The 20474-nt window shown below is 40.1% G+C and overlaps 2 protein-coding genes and 1 pseudogene across 4 annotated transcripts in view; all 3 read left to right on the plus strand.

The window, feature by feature from the left end:
* The first annotated feature begins 2639 nt into the window (after positions 1 to 2639).
* On the plus strand, positions 2640 to 3924 carry LOC103232060 (peptidyl-prolyl cis-trans isomerase D pseudogene; annotated as a pseudogene).
* A 3269-nt stretch (positions 3925 to 7193) lies between these two features.
* Positions 7194 to 11968, plus strand: SPIN3 (spindlin family member 3). 2 transcript variants are annotated; one of them, XM_007991869.3, is made up of 2 exons: positions 7194 to 7546; positions 7851 to 11968. In XM_007991869.3, the coding sequence occupies exon 2, from the start codon at positions 7853 to 7855 to the stop codon at positions 8627 to 8629; it is 777 nt and encodes a 258-aa protein (XP_007990060.1). In that variant the 5' UTR covers positions 7194 to 7546; positions 7851 to 7852; the 3' UTR covers positions 8630 to 11968. The 2 variants fall into 2 exon arrangements, with proteins under 2 accessions (XP_007990060.1, XP_037850861.1); XM_037994933.2 differs by having other exon boundaries at positions 7209 to 7572.
* Positions 11969 to 18306: 6338 nt separating this feature from the next.
* LOC103232059 (LINE-1 retrotransposable element ORF1 protein) overlaps positions 18307 to 20474 on the plus strand; it is a 47385-nt gene continuing 45217 nt past the window's right edge. For both annotated transcript variants that reach the window (XR_012091984.1, XM_073013636.1), the window contains exon 1: positions 18307 to 19566. The gene's annotated coding sequence lies outside the window, so the exon portion shown is untranslated. The remainder of the gene's footprint in view (positions 19567 to 20474) is intronic.

The raw sequence follows: 20474 nt of genomic DNA on the forward strand, positions 1-20474 counted from the left end.
AGAATTCAATATCTGACAAAAATGTCTTTCAAAATCGAAGGAGAAATTAAGATATTCCCGGGCAAACAAAAGTCAGGGAAGTTCATTACCACTACACCTGCCCTATAAAAAATGTTAAAAGAAGTCTTTCAGGATGACAATACTACCCAAAGCTATCTACAGATTCAATGAATTTCCTATCAAAATCTTAATAAGGTTTCAAGGTTTTTAAAGTAATTTAAACACTTTTTATAAAATTCCTATGGAACCACAAGAGACAATAGACAAACAAAACAAAACAAAACAAAACAAATTCTTAAAAAAGAACAAAGAGGATTCACACTTCTTGATTTCAAATTTATTACAAAGCTACAGCACTATATCAGTGTACTGCTGGTATAAATACACACATATAGACCAATGGAATAAAAGAGAGCTGTGAAGTAGACTCTTGCTTATTTATGTAAGTGATTTTTGACAAGAATGCCATGACTATTAAATGAGGAAAGAAAATATTTTTAACAGTCAATGCTGGGAAAACTACATGGACACTTGCAAAAGAAAGATATTGGACCCTTACCTTACATCATATACACCATATACCTTACACTATGCTGTCTTAAATGAACCAAAGACCTAAACATAAGAGCTAAAACTGTGAAACTGTTAGAAGGAAACATAAGAGAAAGCTATTATGAAATAGGCTTTTGCAACAATTTATCAGCTATGACACAAAGAGCACAGGATGGAAACAGGAGATACATTGGACTCTATTAAAATTAAAATAAATGCATCAAGGGACACCATCAACAGAATGAAATGACAACTCACAGAATGAGACAAAAATTGTGAATTATATATCCAATGAGAAATTAATATCCAGAATATACAAAGAATTCCTACAACTTAATGATAATAAACAAGCACCAATGAAAAAGTGGGCAAATGGATTGAATAGGTATTTCTCAGAGATACAAATGGCCAATAAAAGAATAAAAAGATGCTCAATTTCACTAATCATTAATGAAATGCAAGTCAAAAGTACAATGAGGTACCACTGTACATTCATTATGATGACTATTACAAAAATAAACACATAAAAACTGTGAATGAAGATATGGAGAATTTGGAATACTTGTGCATTGCTGATGAGAATGTAAAATGGTACAGCCACTGTGAAAAACAGTTTGGCAGCTCCTCAAAAAGTTAAATTATCATATTATCCAGTAATTCTACTTCTCAGTATATACTCGAATGAAAGGAAACCAGAGATTTGAACAAATATTTGTACACAAATGTTCATAGCATCATCATTCACATAGCCAAAATGTGGAAACAACATTTTGTCTATTGTCAGATGAATTGAAAACCAAAATGTGATACATAGATGCAGTGGAATATTACTCAGCCTTAAAAAAGAATGAAATTGTGATAAATGCTATAACATAAATGAATCTTGAAGACAGTATGCTAAGTGAAATAGACATAAAAGAACAAATATAGTATGATTTCAGTTGTATGAGGCACCAAGGAAAAGAAGTTACCAGGGACTGAGGGAGGGAGGAATAGGGGATTATTTTTTAATGGGTACATATTTTATGTTTGAGATAACAAAACAGTTCTGAAAATGGATAATGGTGATTGCACAACAATGTGCATGTACTTACTGCCACTAAATTGTACTCTTAAAGTGGTAATTTTATGTTATAGTATACTTTACTCCAATTAAAAAATCTTATAAAATTAATAAAAATAATATACCTCAATAGGATGAAGGGAAAAAATGATTATCTCAATTGACACAAAAAAGCATTTGACAAAATCCAACACCCTCTAATAATAATAATAATAAACCTGTCAACAAACTGGGAATAGAAGGTAACTTCTTCAAGATAAGAGACACATGTGACTAAAAAACAGAGCTAAATTCACATTTAACAGTGAAAGGCTGAAACTTCTCCCCCTAAGTATAAGAAGAGGACAAGAATACCCCCTCACTATTTCCATTCAACATTGTACTGCAGTAGGTTCTAGACAGGGCAATTGAGCAAGAAAATAAATAAATACAAGTCACCCATATTAGAAAGGAAAATGTAAAACTATTTTTATTTGCTGATTATACCATTGTATATAGAGATGATCCTAAGGAATCCATTAGTAACTACTGAAACAAAAGGATTCAGTCAAATTTCAGGATATGCTATGGATTGAATGTTTGTGGCCCTGTCCCCTAAATGTATATGTTAAAGCCTAATCTCCAGTGTGATAATATTTGAAAGTGGAGCCTTTGGGATATAATTAAGTCATTAGGGCAGAGCCCCTACGGATGGGATTAGTGCTCTTATACGAGGTGGCCAGAGAGCTAGCTCTCTCTCTGCTCTCCACCATGTGAGGGTACAATGAGAAGACAGCCATTTGGAACCAGGAAGAGGGCCTATCGCCGGGAACCAAATTGGCCTGTACTTCTTATCTTGGACTTTCCAGCCTCCATAACTGTGAGAAATATATGTTTATTATTTCAGCCACTCATTCTATGGTAATTTGTTATAACAGCCTGAACTAAGACAAGATACAGTATCAATGCTTAAAAATCATGAGGGGGGAGTTTGAGTTGCCGGGCGGCCACGAGGATCTGAGTCCAAATGCGTGTGCAAGTCGAGATGTCGCATCCGTGCCCCCAAGTCAAGCCCTTCAACCCCAGTAACCCTGGAGTCTTCTTTGACGTGGACATCGGAGGGGAGCGAGTTGGTCGAATTGTCTTAGAATTGTTTGCAGATATTGTACCCAAAACTGCAGAAAATTTTCGTGCACTGTGTACAGGAGAAAAAGGCATTGGACCCACGACTGGGAAACCTCTCCATTTCAAAGGATGCCTTTTTCATCAAATTATTAAGAAATTTATGATTCAGGGTGGAGATTTCTCAAATCAGAATGGGACAGGTGGAGAAAGTATTTATGATGAAAAATTTGAAGATGAAAATTTCCATTATAAGCATGATCAGGAGCGTTTACTGAGCATGGCCAACGCAGGCCGCAACACAAATGGTTCTCAGTTTTTTATCACAACAGTTCCAACTCCTCATTTGGATGGGAAACATGTGGTGTTTGGCCAAGTAGTTAAAGGAATAGGAGGGACAAGGATATTGGAAAATGTGGAAGTGAAAGGTGAAAAACCTGCTAAATTGTGCATTATTGCAGAATGTGGAGAATTGAAGGAAGGAGATGATTGGGGAATATTCCCAAAAGATGGCTCTGGCGGCAGTCATCCAGATTTCCCTGAGGATGCGGATATAGATTTAAAAGATGTAGATAAAATTTTATTAATAACAGAAGACTTAAAAAATATTGTAAATACTTTTTTCAAATCCCAGAACTGGGAGATGGCCATTAAAAAATACGCAAAAGTTTTAAGATATGTGGACAGTTCAAAGGCTGTTATTGAGACAGCAGATAGAGCCAAGCTGCAACCTATAGCTTTAAGCTGTGTACTGAATATTGGTGCTTGTAAACTGAAGATGTCAAATTGGCAGAGAGCAATTGACAGTTGTTCGGAGGCTCTTGAAATAGACCCATCAAATACCAAAGCATTGTACCGCAGAGCTCAAGGATGGCAAGGATTAAAAGAATATGATCAAGCATTGGCTGATCTTAAGAAAGCAGAGGAGATAGCACCAGAAGATAAAGCTATCCAGGCAGAACTGTTGAAAGTCAAACAAAAGATAAAGTCACAGAAAGAGAAAGCGAAGGCAGTATATGCAAAAATGTTTGCTTAGAAAGCATTCAGTTTTGCTTATTGTGTGTTGTGTAAATGCAATAAGAAAATGTAAAGTTTTTTGTCTATTAATATGATCCCTAATGTGTTTCTTTTGACGCCTTAGTTCCTTATTGTTTACAGTTTAGGAGTACTGATAGAGGTTCATGCTTAATAAACGTGTCACAATACAGTCAGTAAAGTGGTTTTGTTTGTTTCTTTGAGATGGAGTCTTGCTCTGTCACCCAGGCTGGAGTGCAGTGGCACGATCTCAGCTCACTGCATCCTCTGCCTCCCAGGTTCAAGTGATTCTCCTGCCTCAGCTTCCCAAGTAGCTGGGATTACAAGCATATGTCACCACGCCTGGCTAATTTTTGTATTTTTAGTAGAGATGGGGTTTCACCATATTGGTCACGTCACGCTGGTCTTGAACTCCTGACCTCGTGATCTGCCCCTGCCTTGGCCTCCCAAAGTGCTGGGATTACAGGTGTGAGCCACCGTGCAAGTAAAATGTTTTTTAAAATGGTTATCTGCATTATTCATAAAGAATAATGGTGTCCGGTCTTTTTAAACTTGTAAAGACACATCTTATTGAATAAAGAGATGACAGTTTAGTGTGTAAAAAAAAAAAAAAAAAATCATGAGGGCTCAATCCCACAAGACTGCCCTGCACTTTAGATGCCAATTACAAGTTCCAGGTTATGATCTGTACTTCTAACAGAACAACTATAAATCAGGGTTCTCGTTCAATTAATTTGCTGGAGAAGCTCACAGAACTCAGGGAAACACTTCACTTACATTTACCCATCTATTGGAAAGGATATTACAGAAGATACAGATGAACACCCAGAAGGAAGAGATATATTGGGCAAGGTATGTGGAATGGGGCACCAGGCTTCCATGCCCTGTTCAAGTGAGGCACCCTTCAGGAACCTCCAGGTGTACAGCTATCCCAAAGCTCTCTTAACCTTGTTATTTTGGGTTCTTATGGAGGTTTCATTATGTAGACATCATTGGCCATTGGTGATCGATTCAACCTTTAACTCCTCTCTGCTCCAATCTTCTAATCATGCCCTAGTCTTTCCAGTGAACAGCCCACATCCTGAAGATATCTAGGGTTTGCCAATCATCAGTCATCTTATTAGCATACAAAAGACACTCTTATCGCTCAGGATACTTCAAGGGTTTTAGGGGCTGTATGCCAGAAAAGGAGATCAAAGAGTAAATATATATTTCACAACATCACAGTGAATAATTCCATTTACCATAGCATCAAAAAGAATAAAATAACTTAGAAATAAATCCAACCAAAACTACAAAATATTGCTGAAATAATTTAAAGAAGATCTAAATAAATTCCAAGATACCCAGTGTTCATAGGAAACTCTGTTCGTGGGAAATTATGTCCTCTAGAAACTCTGTGTTCAGGGATTGTAAGGCAATATTGTTGAGATAACAATACTCCCCAAGTTTATCTACAGAGTCAGTGCAACCCTTATCAAAATCCCAATGGTCCTTTTGTCCAGAAAAGGAAAAGACAATCCTAAAATTCATATGGAGTCGAAAGCGACCATGAAATTAGCTGGGCATGGTGGCGCACGCCTGTAACCCCAGTACTCAGGACGGTGAGGCAGGAGAATCGCTTGAACCCAGGAGGCGGAGGCTGCAGTGAGCCGAGATCGTGTCACTGCACTCTAGCCTGGGCGACAGAGCAAGACTCCATCTCAAAAAAAAAAAAAAAAAAAAAAAGGGGACCATGGGTAGCCAATAAAATCTTAATAATATTTTCAGAGAAATCACACTTACTGATTTCAAACACACTGCACAGTTACAGTAATCAAAAAATAAATGTGGCTCTTGCATAAGGATAAATAAAAAACGTGGTTTTCACATAAAATTCTATGAGATAGAATTAGGAGTCCAGATATAAGCCTATACATCTGTAGTAAATTGATTTTCAACAAGTATGCCAAGACAATTAAATGAGCTAAGAATTGTCTCTCCAACAGAAGGTGCTGAGACAACTGGATATCCATGTGCAAAAGAATGAATTTGGTCCCCTTTCATCACACCATGTCTTCATCACACCATATGTAATAATTAACTCAAAATGGGTCAAAGACATAAATATAAGAGCTAAAAACAAACAAAATTTTACAAGAAAATATAGGGGTACATTTTCATGAACTTGGATTTGGCAACGTTTAGTTAGATGTGACTCCAAAAGCACAACCAAGTTTTAAGCTTTTGTGCATCAAAAATACTATCAAGAAAGTAAAAAGACAACCCACAAAACGGGATAAAATATTTTCAAATCATATATCTGGTAAGGTTCTCCTATCCAGAATTTAAAAAGAACAATTAACAGCCCTGCTACAAACAATTCAATTAAAAAATGAATAAAGCACTTGAAATAGACATTTCTCCAAAGATACACAAATGTCCAACAAGCACACAAAAAGATGCTCATTCTCATTAGTCATTAGAGAAATGCAAAATAAAACCACAATAAGATACCTCTTCATACCCACTAGGATGGCTGTAACGATAAAAACGATGGAATCATTTCTATAATGTCTTTCTCCACAGATTTATGATCTCACAAAATCCTGTTTTAATTATAGCAATTGTTCTGAGTTATAAGTTTAGTGTCTAGGTTATTCTGTTCAAGTGAACAGAATAACTCATGCGAAAGCACAATTTATAGGTATTTAAAAATTAAACGTCTGAAGATAGGAGGCAATGGCAAAATTATGAAAAAGCCTAATGCTGAATTTTATGAAGCTACTACAAAACATGTTCTCAGAAAATATCTAAAAAAACTGAGCAAATGTTTATTCTATATGCAAATAGGCAGGGCATGAAAGTGCGTATGCAAAATTATCCAAGCTTTGTAAGAGCTTAGAAAAAAGGAAAAGGAAATCCTGAGTGTTATTATTTCACTGTGAGCCCTGGAAAATGGGAGGCCAGCTTACAGTTATTTTCTCTTCATGCCAATTTTCTGAATTTTACATTGTCAATATTATGCATGCAATTATTTTGCAATCAGGGGAAAAGAAAAGAAATCCTCAAGAAGTTAAGTCTGGGAATGACAAGTCAGTAAAAATTACGTAGATTGGGTCAAGATGGCAGCCTGAACACTGAGCACTAGCGCATTTCTCTTGTCCTACAACAAATCCCCTTCAATGGCGGGTGGGGGGACGCGGGGAGGGAGGGGAAAGGAAAGTGCCAATTCCGGAAAGGTGGAAAGCAGATGGGGCAGGGGCGCTGAGAGTTGAGGTGAGGTGGGGGGAGGGGGGAGTGCTAAGCCAGGGGAGGTAAACCTATGCAGTGAGAGAGAGGTGGTTGTGGGATCCCCAGCTTCTGATTTGGGGGAAGCTGAGGGACCGAGAGCCTAAGAGCACCTTCTACGCCCAGGGCTGTGGTAGAGGTTGGTGGGGGAGGAGCGCCGCGCGGTGTTTGGCAGGAAGAGGAGGCCTCTCTACTGGCCGGAAGCTGCGCTAGAAAAAGAGGGAGGAGACTGCGGCGCGGCAGCGACTAGAGCGAGTCCGATGTGGCAGAGGGGCTGCGGCCGCCGTCACTGCCACCGCCAACAGGAAGGCGGAGGACGCAGGAGCCAAGAGCAAGGGACGCCGCCACGGTCCTCTTCGCCTGCCCCGCCGCCCTCTTAGAGCCACTCCTTGCCTACGGATCATCGTCTCCCAGCTTTTGCAAGCACCGGGCTGCTAGCCCGCTGATATTCCTTCTCTATAGGCTCACTGCTGAGGCTACGGCGAGGTGTCCGATTTGGGCACTTGAGGCCCGCAATCCGGGACGGTGGGGAATCTGCGCCTCCTGGCCGGGTAGTGTTGGAAGCAGGGCGAGGGGAACGGGGAAATGCTTCCTATTTCACCGAACCGCAGATCTCTTGCTCTAGCTTAGCCAGACTGAGCTGGGGAGGAAGGTTACTGCAGGCATTCAGCCAGGGTGCCTTGATTTCCTGCTTTGCTATGTAGCTTTCGGGAAAAACGGGCGTGGGTGTGTGGGGTGCGCTGATTAGGAGAAAAAGGTCTCCGTGTTATGCACTGATTTTGTTAATTTCCTTTCTCGGTCCACCTGGCAACTGTGCTCCTCCACGCAGGCATGAAGACCCCGTTTGGAAAGGCAGCTGCAGGGCAGCGGTCTGGGACAGGCACTGGCCACGGCAGCGTGTCTGTTACCATGATGAAGAGGAAGGCTGCACACAAGAAGCATAGGAGCCGACCCACCTCCCAGCCTCGGAGGAACATCGTGGGCTGTAGAATTCAGCACGGATGGAAAGATGGAGATGAACCTCTAACACAGTGGAAAGGAACCGTTCTGGATCAGGTACCTGTAAATCCCTCTCTGTATCTTATCAAATATGATGGATTTGACTGTGTTTATGGATTGGAACTTCACAGAGATGAAAGAGTGTCATCACTTGAAGTCCTTCCTAATAGAGTTGCATCATCTAGAATCAGTGATACACACTTGGCAGAAATAATGGTTGGCAAAGCAGTGGAACATATTTTTGAGACAGAGGAAGGTTCCAAAAATGAATGGAGGGGAATGGTCTTAGCTCAGGCACCTGTCATGAACACATGGTTTTACATTACCTATGAGAAAGATCCTGTATTATATATGTACCAGCTCTTAGATGATTATAAAGACGGTGACCTCCGCATCCTTCAAGATTCCAATGATTCTCCTCCCGCAGAGAGGGAGCCAGGAGAAGTCATAGACAGCCTGGTAGGCAAACAGGTGGAGTATGCCAAAGACGATGGCTCCAAGAGAACTGGCATGGTCATTCATCAGGTAGAAGCAAAACCCTCTGTGTACTTCATCAAATTTGATGATGATTTCCATATCTATGTCTACGATTTGGTAAAAACATCTTAGAGATCATCTTGAAATTTGCCAAATATATGAGACTCTAAATCTGTAGACACAAAAAGTCTTGATTGCTTTCCAGTTTGTAAGAACCATCTTCTCCCTTTTTGCACGTTTTGCTTGGCAAAAAATTGGAACTTCTGCCCTCTCATATGTTTTTGGAAGAAACCTTTTGCCCATCTGTCCAACCTTTTCACTGGTTCCTGTCCACAATTTAACTGTTTAGTGGGAAGGGTGAAACCTGACATCCATTGGCTCATACTTTTTTTTTTTTATCTTGGGTGGTGTTAATAGATTAAAGGTAGCTGAACACCTCTCACCTCATTCTTTTTGGCACTTGGACTCTACACTCATTGAGGTGTGAAGCTTGCTGAGATACCCCATGTGACTGGCTGGGTAAGTGTCTTTGCAATCTCAAATCTCCCCCAGGTGGCTTCAAAAATCTAACTTGGGAAAGAGTGGGAAGCCCATTTTGGTCTCTTGTTCAAGTTGCATTCTCAATTCTAACTGTACTAAAAGTAAGGCTAATAATTTTGCTCTTTCTGGTTCTTTCACCTATTGCTCACCTGTTTTATATTTAAGAAGGTAATTACTTTGCATTTTAGTACCTAAGCATAGGCTGAGAAACTTTGCAAAAATGATAAGAAGACAAGCATTTAGGGACCAAACTCTAAGTGGAGAGATTCAGATTTCTGGTGGAGCTTAAGTGAAAGGTTTTAGTCATCAGTGGCATTAGGGTCTCTCTTGTCTCCAATAGCTCTGGCTGGTATCTGCAGACATGGAGTGGGTTTTAACTGATACAAGCTGTGCAGGCAGACTTTAGCACAAGTAGTCTTTGCCAGCCCAGAGGAGCATTAAGCCAGGCTCTAGCTAGAATCCTCAGTCACAAGGCAAAGGCTGAGTTTGGCAAGGGTTGACAGATCTGTCCAGAACCTCAAAATGAAAGAACAGAAACCTAGAATCAAGCTGAGATACAGATTTCTTTGCTGTGCTAAGAAAGACTCAGAAGTTTTAGATTTGATTCTTAGGAGATTTCAGAGTCCCAGCATATTAAGTGGGCAAGGCACTTGTGAGAACCAAGAATGGCTGAAAGCAGGCCATACTTCCTTGCAGGGACTGGTGGGCTCATCTATTGTGGTATCCCAGCAGGACTTGGAACACAGTCAGTGGTAGGTAATCTGTAGGCTTAATCATGTTTTAAGTGCTGGCATTGGTAGATAGAAATCTAATAGATTTTTCTTAGTGTTTTGATTTTTAACTCTATCCTGTTTCTTGGCTGTCCCTAAGAAACTCATATGCACATAAGGGTGAGTTCTACTGTGGCAGAAAAGTAAACAATGGAAGGGCCTTTGAGCTTTCCATTATTAAAGAGGCATTGGTGGAGGTTAACCAAAGCCTAGGAAAGAAAAGTTGAAATATAAGTATGGTTTTTGAGAGAAGCACCTGGCCAAAACCAATGCCTTCTCACTGGGGTTCTCACAGAAGCTCCATTAGCAGTAACAGCCTAATAAGGCCATGGACTTCTGCACATTTGGGGCTGGGACTCAAGGCAGTACAATCATATTGGGACTGTACTGCAAGATATCTTCCAAATTAGTTTAAGTTCACAGGTCATGGAGTCCAGACTACCGGCACAGATTGGCATCCTGCTGAGGATGAAACAAAGAAGATATTCTCTTTTCTCCTATGTTTTATCTGTCTACTTTTGCTTATTAATGCCACTAAGTGTCTACTATGATGTTTGACTGACAACAGCAATGTGAGTCTGTATTGCCCTATGTTCTAAGTCCTGGGGTCATACATTTGCTTTAAAAAACTGTTCTAGTGTCTGGGGACTAGTGTGCTTTCTAATTTGTTTGATGTGAGGTTGATATTGTGATAATCTTATGTCTTATTGACCCTTTGGACTCTTTAATATGTATGATATGCAATTGTGGGGTTAGATTAATTCAACTCCTGAGGTCCTGAAGGAACTACACCCAGTCAAGAGGAAGACAGCCAAGGCTGCAGCTGCTGAAGGAACCCCATATCTGGGCAGACATCTTTGTGAGATCTATATGGCTGAAATGAGAAAAACGAGAAATTGGAAAGGCAGAATTTTGGACGTTAATTCTTTTGGACTTTGAATTAGAAATTTAATTTTGAGCAGTCCTTTTTCCCTTGGAGTTTAATAGTTGATGGGGTGGGGGCGAGGTCATATAGTTCAAACGAAGGCATTTTTATTATGTTGTTGATATTGTATTATTTGGAGTATTTTAATGCTATCTTTGGGAGTCATTGTATAATTGCTGTCAGCTATGTCAGGAAATATGGCTGGACATAATTGTAAATTAGGGCTACAATTGTGATCAAATTTTCAGCCTAGGGTGTAATGTAGCCTTGGAGTTAATTTAATTACTGTTCTATTTTGACTTATTTCAGAGCCTCTTGGGGGCAAAAACAGAACTGCTCACCAATCTTACATTGATGGGAGCAGAACTTTTCTAAGATACTGTTGGACTCCCTGGAAGGGGACAGCCACAGCCCTGTTTGTTGACCAGAGTCTTGAGCGTTAACCATTGTGGCTTAAGAGAATGAAAATGTACAAGGGTGTGATGGGATCTATCCTCTTCCTCTCTCCATGCTCCTGACTCAAGAAAAGGAAAAGACTTGCATCTCTCAAAAATGTTTGGAAGAAAGTTCCACCTGTCTTCTCTTACACTCATTCAATCTTATGCTTGGGAGGAGGAATAACTTGATGAGATTGAGAAAATTGTTATAATGGATAGGCAGCTTAGGCGGCTCTTGGATCTTGAGTTTGTTCCACACAGCAAGATGTGGGAAAAACTGCAGTCCTTCACTACATGGCTGGGTAAACATCTGCTTTGTAGACCCAACTATCTCTCCTTGGGGTGGGGGATCCCAAAGTCCTTAGACTTATGGTAGAAGTTCATTTCAGCCTCAGGTCCAAGCTGTATTCTCCAATCCAGCTCTATCAGCTATAAAGCTGGTATCTATTTTTATTCTTTTTTACAGTTTTAATATATAAATTGTTTTTTAGAAAAATAACACATGCCTATGGTAAAAGTCAAACAGTACAAAAGGGTATACAATTAAAAAGTAAGTCTCTTTTCCTCCTTCTCACCCCTGGCCTCAGTTCCCCCGTCCCATTTTCAAAAAGTAACAACTGTTACCAGTTACTTATGTATCATTCCAGAGATATTCCATGTATTTACAAGCATATTGTGTGTGGGTATGTGTGTATCAGGTTTTTTTTTTTTTTACACAAATGGTGGCATACTATACATGCTGTTCTGAATTTTGCTTTTTTCACTGAACAATATATTAAAGCTGATATCTTAATCCCTATTTGATTTCTGTGTATATTTTTTAATTGGTTCATAATCTGGAAGGGAAGGAGGTGTAATTAATTCAAACCTTCAAACCCTAACCCAGTTTAATGAAAACATACATGACCCTACCAACCCACAATTTCTGCCAGTCCAATTTTTCTCGATAGTAGAATGTGAAATATATGTGAACATAATATATTCTGTGAGAGGAACTTCTTGAGAGAGGCCAATACATTTTTACTGAGGGAAGTTAAAAGGAAAACCAATTTATATTGAAGCTGTGGGGAAAGTTAAGGTACTATATAATTAATCCAGAAACGAACAATTATTTATCTACTGCCATATGCAAATTCATATTTATAGCTTTGATTTGCCTTTTCTAACAGAACTTGCCTGCATGTAACAGGAAACCCATTTCAAACAGGCTTAAACAGTTACCAAGCATTGATCAATATAAATAAAAAAAAAATCCAGAGCTCAGATGGGCTTCAGGCATAGTTTGAATTGGGGCTCAGGATCAGTGTTTATGATTCTTTAGGATTTTCCTTCTGTGTGTCAGTTTCATTCTCAGGCTGTGTTTTCTTATGGTAGCAAAATTGGACCAGCAGTTCCATGCTACAGCAGTCCAATCTAGAGAAAGATAGATAGCCTGTGTCCTATGATGTATTCTCTGCTGGCTTAGGTCAGATACTTTGACCAATCACTAAAATCTCAGGGATGAAATACACTGATTGGCTTAGCAGGTCATGTGTTCCATCCCTAAACTCTCTACGGCAGTGGTCCCCAATTGTTTTGGCACCAGGAACTGGTTTCATGGAAAACAGTTTTTCCACAGACAGGATGGGTGAGGGGAAGGGGTGGTTTGGGGATGATTCAAATGCCTTACATTTATTGTGCAATTTATTTCTATTATTATATTCTAATGCATAATGAAATAATTATATAACTCACCATAATGTAGAAAAAGTAGGAGCCCTGAGCTTGTTTTCCTGCAACTAGACCGTCCCATCTGGGGGTGATGGGAGACAGCAACAGATCATCAGGCATTATATTCTTATAAGGAACATGCAACCTAGATCCCTTGCATGCACAGTTCACAATAGGGTTCATGCTCCTATGAGAATCTAATGCCACTGCTGATCTGACAGGAGGCAGAGCCCAGGTGGTAATGCAAGTGATCGGGAGCAGCTGTAAACACAGATGAAGCTTCGCTTGCTTACCCACCTGCAGCTCACCTCCTGCTGTGCGGCCTGGTTCCTAGCAGGCCATGGACCTGTATTTGTCAGTGGCCCAGGGGTTGGGAACCCCTGCCCTAGGATGTATCTCTCTGGAACCAGGTGGATTTCCAGTAGAATCAAGGGCTTTGGGGAAATGAAGAATGAATGCTATTCACCAATCACAAATATCTAGTATAGCTTCTTCATTTGAATACCTAGCATCCATGGACACGTTTCTTCCTACACATCCTCTTTCAAAAAATGCCACACATAAGTGTGATAAATTCATGTCCCCAAAGGAGAAAAACTTGAAGTCTTATCCAGTTACTGCATTTAGCAGTAAGTTCAAGATCCCTAGTTGATATGCAGCCATCTTTAGATCCATCTTCCTAGCAGTCTGGTCATCTATACTTAAATTATAAACTACTCTTCTCAACACACCCAGTATACAGTAGTGAGGAGATAACCAGAAAAATATAATCAAAACTACCATTTGAAAAAGGGAGGAAATAGGAAACAATGCATAGTAGTTTCTGGTCCAAAGCATATATCATAACCTGTTAGACAAGGACTACCTATCCTAGCAGTTGAGTGACTCTTTTGGTCAAATACCTCTTTGTGTTCTCTGAGACGTTCTCCCTTGGAGGCATATCTTGGGTGGATGCCCTTTTTGGGGGTTGAACTGGTCATTCTATTTCATCTTATGCTACTTCTTGCACCTGGGGGTTGAACAATCGAAGGTTTTTTAATTATTGGCTATAATTAGAGATTATTTAGTACAGTAGCTCTCAAACTCTAGTACACATCAGAATCACCTTGAGAACTTGTTAAAATACAAATTTCTGGGGCCCTCTTACAGAGATTCTGATTTAGCAGGTCTAGGGTAGGGTCCACGGGCTTATATTTATAACAAGTTCCCACATGAGACTGATGCTGCTGGTCCTGGGACCCCACATTGAAAATCACTGATTTATAGTTGGCAATTGAGTGAGGTCAGAGTTATTATTTCCTATACTTGCCTGATAAGATTTACCTGGAGCAATTGTTAAATATAAATTGCTGAGCCCTATCTTAGATGTAATAAATCAAAATCTCTTGGGAAGGGACCTGGGACAGCTGTACAAGATACCCCAGGTGACTCTTTATCATCAGTAATGATTAGGAAACACTGATCTAGAAAATTAGGTTTTTCTTGCCCCTAGTCTTATTTCCTAATATGTCTTCCATCTGCTTGCCCTTGTTCTCACTAAGCTTAATTTGGGGCAAAAAACTTGGCTTTTCAAATCATACAAAGTTCCAAATTATCCATGTCTCTTTCCACTGGGATTTCACAAAACCAGTGACTAAACTAGCAAAGTTTTGTTTTCTTCTTTCACTGTTTTCAAATAAGCCCATTTCAACAATGGAGATGGTATGCTTGATCTTGGCCTAAGAAGCACAGATCTGAGGGCCACATGCTCCTCAAGAAAGGATGGAATAAGCAAAAAAAAAAACAATAAAGTCAGCTGATTGGACATTAATTCCAGCTTTTACTAGCTCTGTACTAGCAAGTTACTTAATCTTTGTGAGTCTATTCCCCTTCTTGATAGTGAGGGTAACACTCTTTACTCAGTCCTGTTTAGAGGTATATGAGAAACTATATCCTTAGCATGTAGCATTGTACAGCACAGATGCTTAATAAAGGTGAATTCCCTTTCATTCTCAAGAGGGTAAACCACATGTCCTTTTGGTTAACCTTTATATTTAGCAATGCTCCAGTGACATTTAACCAGTGAATATAGATCTAGAAATTCTATTACTGAAATGTGAAAGAAATTATTTAAATAATTCTTTGGATGTACATAGCTCTTTTAATCTCTGCTAAGAACTGAGTTTGTCTTCCCAGAGAGCTCGTTAATCTTTACAACATTACTGGACAGTTAAGAGAGCAGGGTTATTACCCTGAATGCAATCATTCATTCATTCATTCAGCTACTTTTTGATGCATTTGCCCGATAGTGATGAATGAGATAGATACTGTCCATTCTGTCAGGGAGCTTACATTCTCATAGAGGGGAGAAAAGTAACAAAGATGTAGACAAATAACCTAAATAACCTGTATGATTTCAGAGAGTGATAAGTTGTATGAAGAACAAAAAGGCAGAGCAATGGATAGAGATGAACTGAAATAAGGGAACTACTTCAGCAAAAGGTTTTCAGAGGAAGGCCTGAGTGGATATTAGCAAATAACTAACGAAGCCAGCCCATGCAATGATTTGAGGAAGGAGTGTTCTAGAGAGAAAAAAACAAGTTGAAAGGCTGGAATACCTAATGTCATTTATCCATAGCTATTAATTCAGTAATGTGTTTAACATTGAAACTAGGGCCTGTGATTCTTCTCTACTGTTCTGCACAGCTAACACTATACCTCTGTTGTTTTCTGGTTTTTTTTTTTTTTTTTTTTTTTTTTTTTGGAGTTTTTAAATACGGTTTTTGTTTGTTTGTTTGTTTTTGAGTTTCGTTCTTGTTGCCCAGACTGGAATGCAATGGCCCAATCGTGGCTCATTGCAACCTCTACCTTCTGGGTTCAAGCAATTCTTCTGCCTCAGCCTCCCCGAGTAGCTGGGATTACAGGCAGGCACCACCACACCTGGTTAATTTTGTATTTTTAATAGAGACATGGTTTCACCATGTTGGTCAGGCTGGTCTCGAACTCCTGACCTCAGGTGATCCGCCTGCCTCAGCCTACCAAAGTGCTGGGATTACAGGCATGTCCCCCCGTGCCTGGCCTTAAATATGTTTTTCTGTTGCTATCCTAGAAAGCAAGTAGGGTAGCTAAGAGGTCACTGATTAAATGGAAATGGGGCAGATTTCTTCCTCTACCCCAAATCTATGAAACAGGTACATAACATAAAGTTGAAGGTCACATATAATGTAATGAATGTGTATACCTATTTTTCTGGTTACATTTTCAAGCATATACTACAAGACATTTGCATTATTAGTTTAAATCATTTGCCTTTGGAGGATGTCGGGATGTCAGTAAACATTTGTTGGACACCTAGTATGTGCTGGGCACATCTTAATCTTCACAGGATACTGGAAGCTGAGTGTTACTACCTCCATTTTTCAGATAAGGAGATTAAGCTTAAAGAGAAAAAGGAAACCAGGGTCACACAGCTAGTAAGAGTGCTGGACTGAAACTAGGTCCCTTGATGCCAAGTGATGCTCTAATTATCATTTTTTCCTAATATTTGCATAAAGAAATGGGAAAGAAACATTAGCACCAAGGGAGAAGTGATTCATAGCTGTGATTTTTCTCCATGACTCATTCATATTCTTCCCTCTCTATCACCCTCTTTCTACACACACTTTGTTCCTACTGTTAAATCTACTTTATTCATTCGTTTGTTCAACAAATGTATTCAGTGCCTACTTTGTTCCAGGCACTTTAACTAGGCATTTGGGATATTTCATGAACAAAGAATTCAGTGATGCCTCATGGAGCTTACATTCAAGCAAAGGGAGGCTAACACTAAAAAAAAACCCAAACAAACAAACAAACAAACAAAAAACATAGTAAATTATGTGGGATGTCAAAAAGTGATAACTGTTATAAAAAAGAAAATTAGAACAAGGTAAGAGGGAAGGGAAGTGGTAGATCACCATGGTAAATAGGGAGATTGGGGTGGACTTCATGGAGAAGGTAATATTTGAGCAAATAAATGAAGGAAGTGAGTTAGCCAAGCATATATCTAGAGAAAGAGCATTCTAGGCAAAAGGAACTACTAGACGAAAGGGCCTAAGAGATAAGTGTGTCTTTGGCATGTTCAAAGACTAACAAGGAGGCTTATTTAGCTAGAGCTACATAGGTGAAGGAGAAAGACATAGGAGAAGTCAGAGAGGAAGTAAGGGTCTAAATAATATAAGGCATTTTTAAGACTTGGCATTTACTCCGCATGAAATGGGGAGCCTGTCACAAGTTGGGTTTTCCCAGGAAACAGACCCAGAAACAAAGTTAATCTTGTAGAAAATTTATTAAGCAGTGCCCTTGGAGTCAATACCTGGGGAATAAATGGGAAAGCAGCAGGAGCACAAAGAAAGTGAAGCTCTGAAAAAGACTCAGTGACAGTGTCAACCACACCCACAGGAAGCTTTGGAACTAGAATGGCCGTTCAGAGTTGGGGTAATATTTACAGGCCTTTCAACCCCTACACTAATCACTCTTTGGATGTGGGCTGCCCCAGGAAGGGATGTAGCCTTGGACAAGGTTGCTTTCAGCAGCTAAGGCAATCTGTAATGGGGGTGAGAGCTGAAGCAGCATGATAAGTCCATCACTGAAGCATAACCTGGGTGTTGCATCCCATGTCCACAAACCCACTGTGGATTTTCAGCAGATAATTGACCTGACTTATGTTTCTAAAAAATCTCTCTGCTGTTTTAAGGACGGGCTATAAAGGAGAAAGTGAGGAAGCAGGGAAACTAGTTAGAGTATCGCAGTATTCCATATGTGAGATTATGATATCTGAGAGGTAACAATGGAGGTGGTGAGAGGTATTTAAATTGGGGGTATATTTTGAAGGAAGAGTAAGTAGAATTTTCTCACAAATGTAAGGAAAGAGAGGAGTCATGGATGGCTCCAAAAAACAACTGGGAAGATGGAGTTGCCACTGATAGAGATGAAGAAGGCTGTGGTTTGGATGGGTGCTAGGAAGAGGAGAGGCTAGAAAATCAGTTTTGGACAAGTTGAGTTTGAAGGTGTTTTTAGGACATTAAGTGGGGCTGTTGAGCAGTTATTGGAGTGTGCAGTTCATGGGAGAGGTCTGACTAAGCTGGATACATAAGTTGGAAATTTCTCCATGTAAATGATACTTAAAACTATGGGACAGTATGAGATCACCCTAGGGAGTAGGTGTACATAGAGAACAACAGATGACCATGCACAGAGCCCTGGGTCTTAAAGAGATCAGAGAGAAGAGGAGACAAAACAAGAGACTGAGAAGTCACCATCAGTGAGGTAGGAGGTAAACGAAGAGTGTGATGTCTTGGAAGTCCTTTTTGGTTTCCCTCCTCCCCGTAAATCTCTTTGTGACAATTTTTTTTTCACTTAATCTCAAATGTCAGCTCCTCCACTGTATTTTTTTGCTTTTCAGCTCCTTTGAATAAACCTGCCCACCACCAAGAACCCATACATGACTTTCTTTTCATTGTATCAAAGTAATGTGTCCACCGGTGTGAGCACCAGCAACTCACTTCTTCCTCAGACATCTCTAAAGCTGGAAAGATTTTGAGGGACAGTATGGTTTCCTTCACCCCACCCCAATGTTATGAATGAGACCAGGAGATCAACAGCAAACATCTGGAAGGTAAGAGGTTATTTTTTTAATCTCCTCTTTGCACCCTATAACACAGCAGAAAGCAAATGGAATGGATGGAGCAAGTGTCACAAAACAGTGTCTTTGTGAACGAGAGAGAGGGGAGGTGGGCTCTGAAAGCCTAACTCAAAGCTTAGTTGACTAATTAAAGAAGGAAATTAGAGGGCCGCGCTGATGTGTGCCTGTAGTTCCAGCTGCTGGGACGGCTAAAGTGAGAGGATCCCTGAGTGCAGGAGTTCAAGTCCCATCTGGGCAACATAGTGAGACCTCCATCTCTAAAAAACTAAAATAAAAGAAGGAAGTCAGGGCCAATGAAAGGAGAGCCCTAGTTAACCTACGGCTCTATTATATCAGTCCTCTGTATTACATATACATAGCCAAGCACCACCCAGATGCTATCATTCGGTGATCTGCCTCTTCTTACCAGCATTTAGTATGGAACACAAAATATTTCTCGTGCAGATGGCCTCAGCGGGGTCCCCAGTAGTCAAGCCCCACCCTGGCATAGTACTGACCTTGCAGAGCCTTTGCTCATCACACTCACTCAGGTCTATTGAAACTGTTGATTCCCATGGATATCTGTTGATTTATTATTTGCTGAATATTTGTTGATAACTGTGGATGTTCGTTGGCTTTAGGGCCTCCCTTGCTTAAACACTGAAGTAGACAAATCACTGCGCACAAACTATCAGATTCACCCACACAGTAATTCAAATGGTACTTGGCCCACTTCTTTCCAAAACCTCAGACACTTGGCATGCTATCAGTTACCCTGTATGAGATTGTGACTGTTTCTTAGGAGATTCCATTCTGCATGGGAAGAGAGAAAAGAACTGAAGAGTAGTGGGATGGCTGGGGGAAGGGTAGAGAATCTCAAAGTTTTCTAATCCTCACCTCTTATTCCTTCTCTCTCACTCTCCTTTTTCCCCTCATTCACTAAAATGTGAGTACCCCGCACACATGAGTACCACCAGCTGGAGGACACGAAAAGAACAGATGTCTCAAGAGTGACTGTTGAAAACTATCACCCTGCACAAGGAAAGGCAGGTTTTGGAATAAATATTAACATATCAGTATTGTTGGAAATTGATGACGCCTTTTAAAGTGGATAGTTTCACAGAATGAAAATGCAGTTTGTAATTTTGCATGACAAATGGGGTCACTAAACTGCATGAGACCATTACATAATTTGCCTGGAATGAAGACCACTTTTTCAGCCCAGCATTCAAGGCCCTTCATGATCTGGCTCTTTTCTACCTTTGTAGCTTAACTATTTACTACTGCACTATTTACTATGACTCCCTGGTCCTTATATTTCAGGCCATTTCCTTCAACAGTCGAAGTTGTTTCAAGTCTCTTGGTTTTTGCACTTGTTTCTCCTGCCTGGAATGCGCTTCCTCTCACTGCGTTACCTGGGTGGAAACAGGACTTACTTAAACATTTCATATCTGAAGTCTTTACTTAATTCCACAGCTTGGTCAATTGATCACTCCTTTGTACTCTTATATCCTTTATCCCTTTGTTACAGTATTTACTGGTACCTCCTGTTTCCCCAGAATGACAGCTTCTCTGTGATCTCTTCAGAGGCAACAGCTGTGTGATTGAATTCCTCTCTATATCCTAGACATTGCCCAGCACAGACAAGGTTCTTTCTGGGGCATCAGAAAGTACTTTTTGACTAACTGATTGGCTGAGAGAAGCAATGCTGGCCCTGGGTATTTTCTTCTCAAGACAAGTAGAAGGGATTTGCCACGAGGGTCCACAGAAGCACTGGAGAAGAGAACTGAGGTGACAGTAATAATCTTATGGCCATTCTTTCAGATGATAACTTCCAGTGCTTCTGTGAGGTCAGATGTTTGCCTCCCTTTTCTCACAAGAAGAAACTGAGAAGGGAAGTGGCAGGTCTCCCAGATCCCCCAAGCCAATCAGCAGTGGGGCTGGAACTCCAACC

The sequence above is a fragment of the Chlorocebus sabaeus genome, chromosome X (assembly GCF_047675955.1).
Source record: "Chlorocebus sabaeus isolate Y175 chromosome X, mChlSab1.0.hap1, whole genome shotgun sequence".
Taxonomy (NCBI): Eukaryota; Metazoa; Chordata; class Mammalia; order Primates; family Cercopithecidae; genus Chlorocebus; species Chlorocebus sabaeus.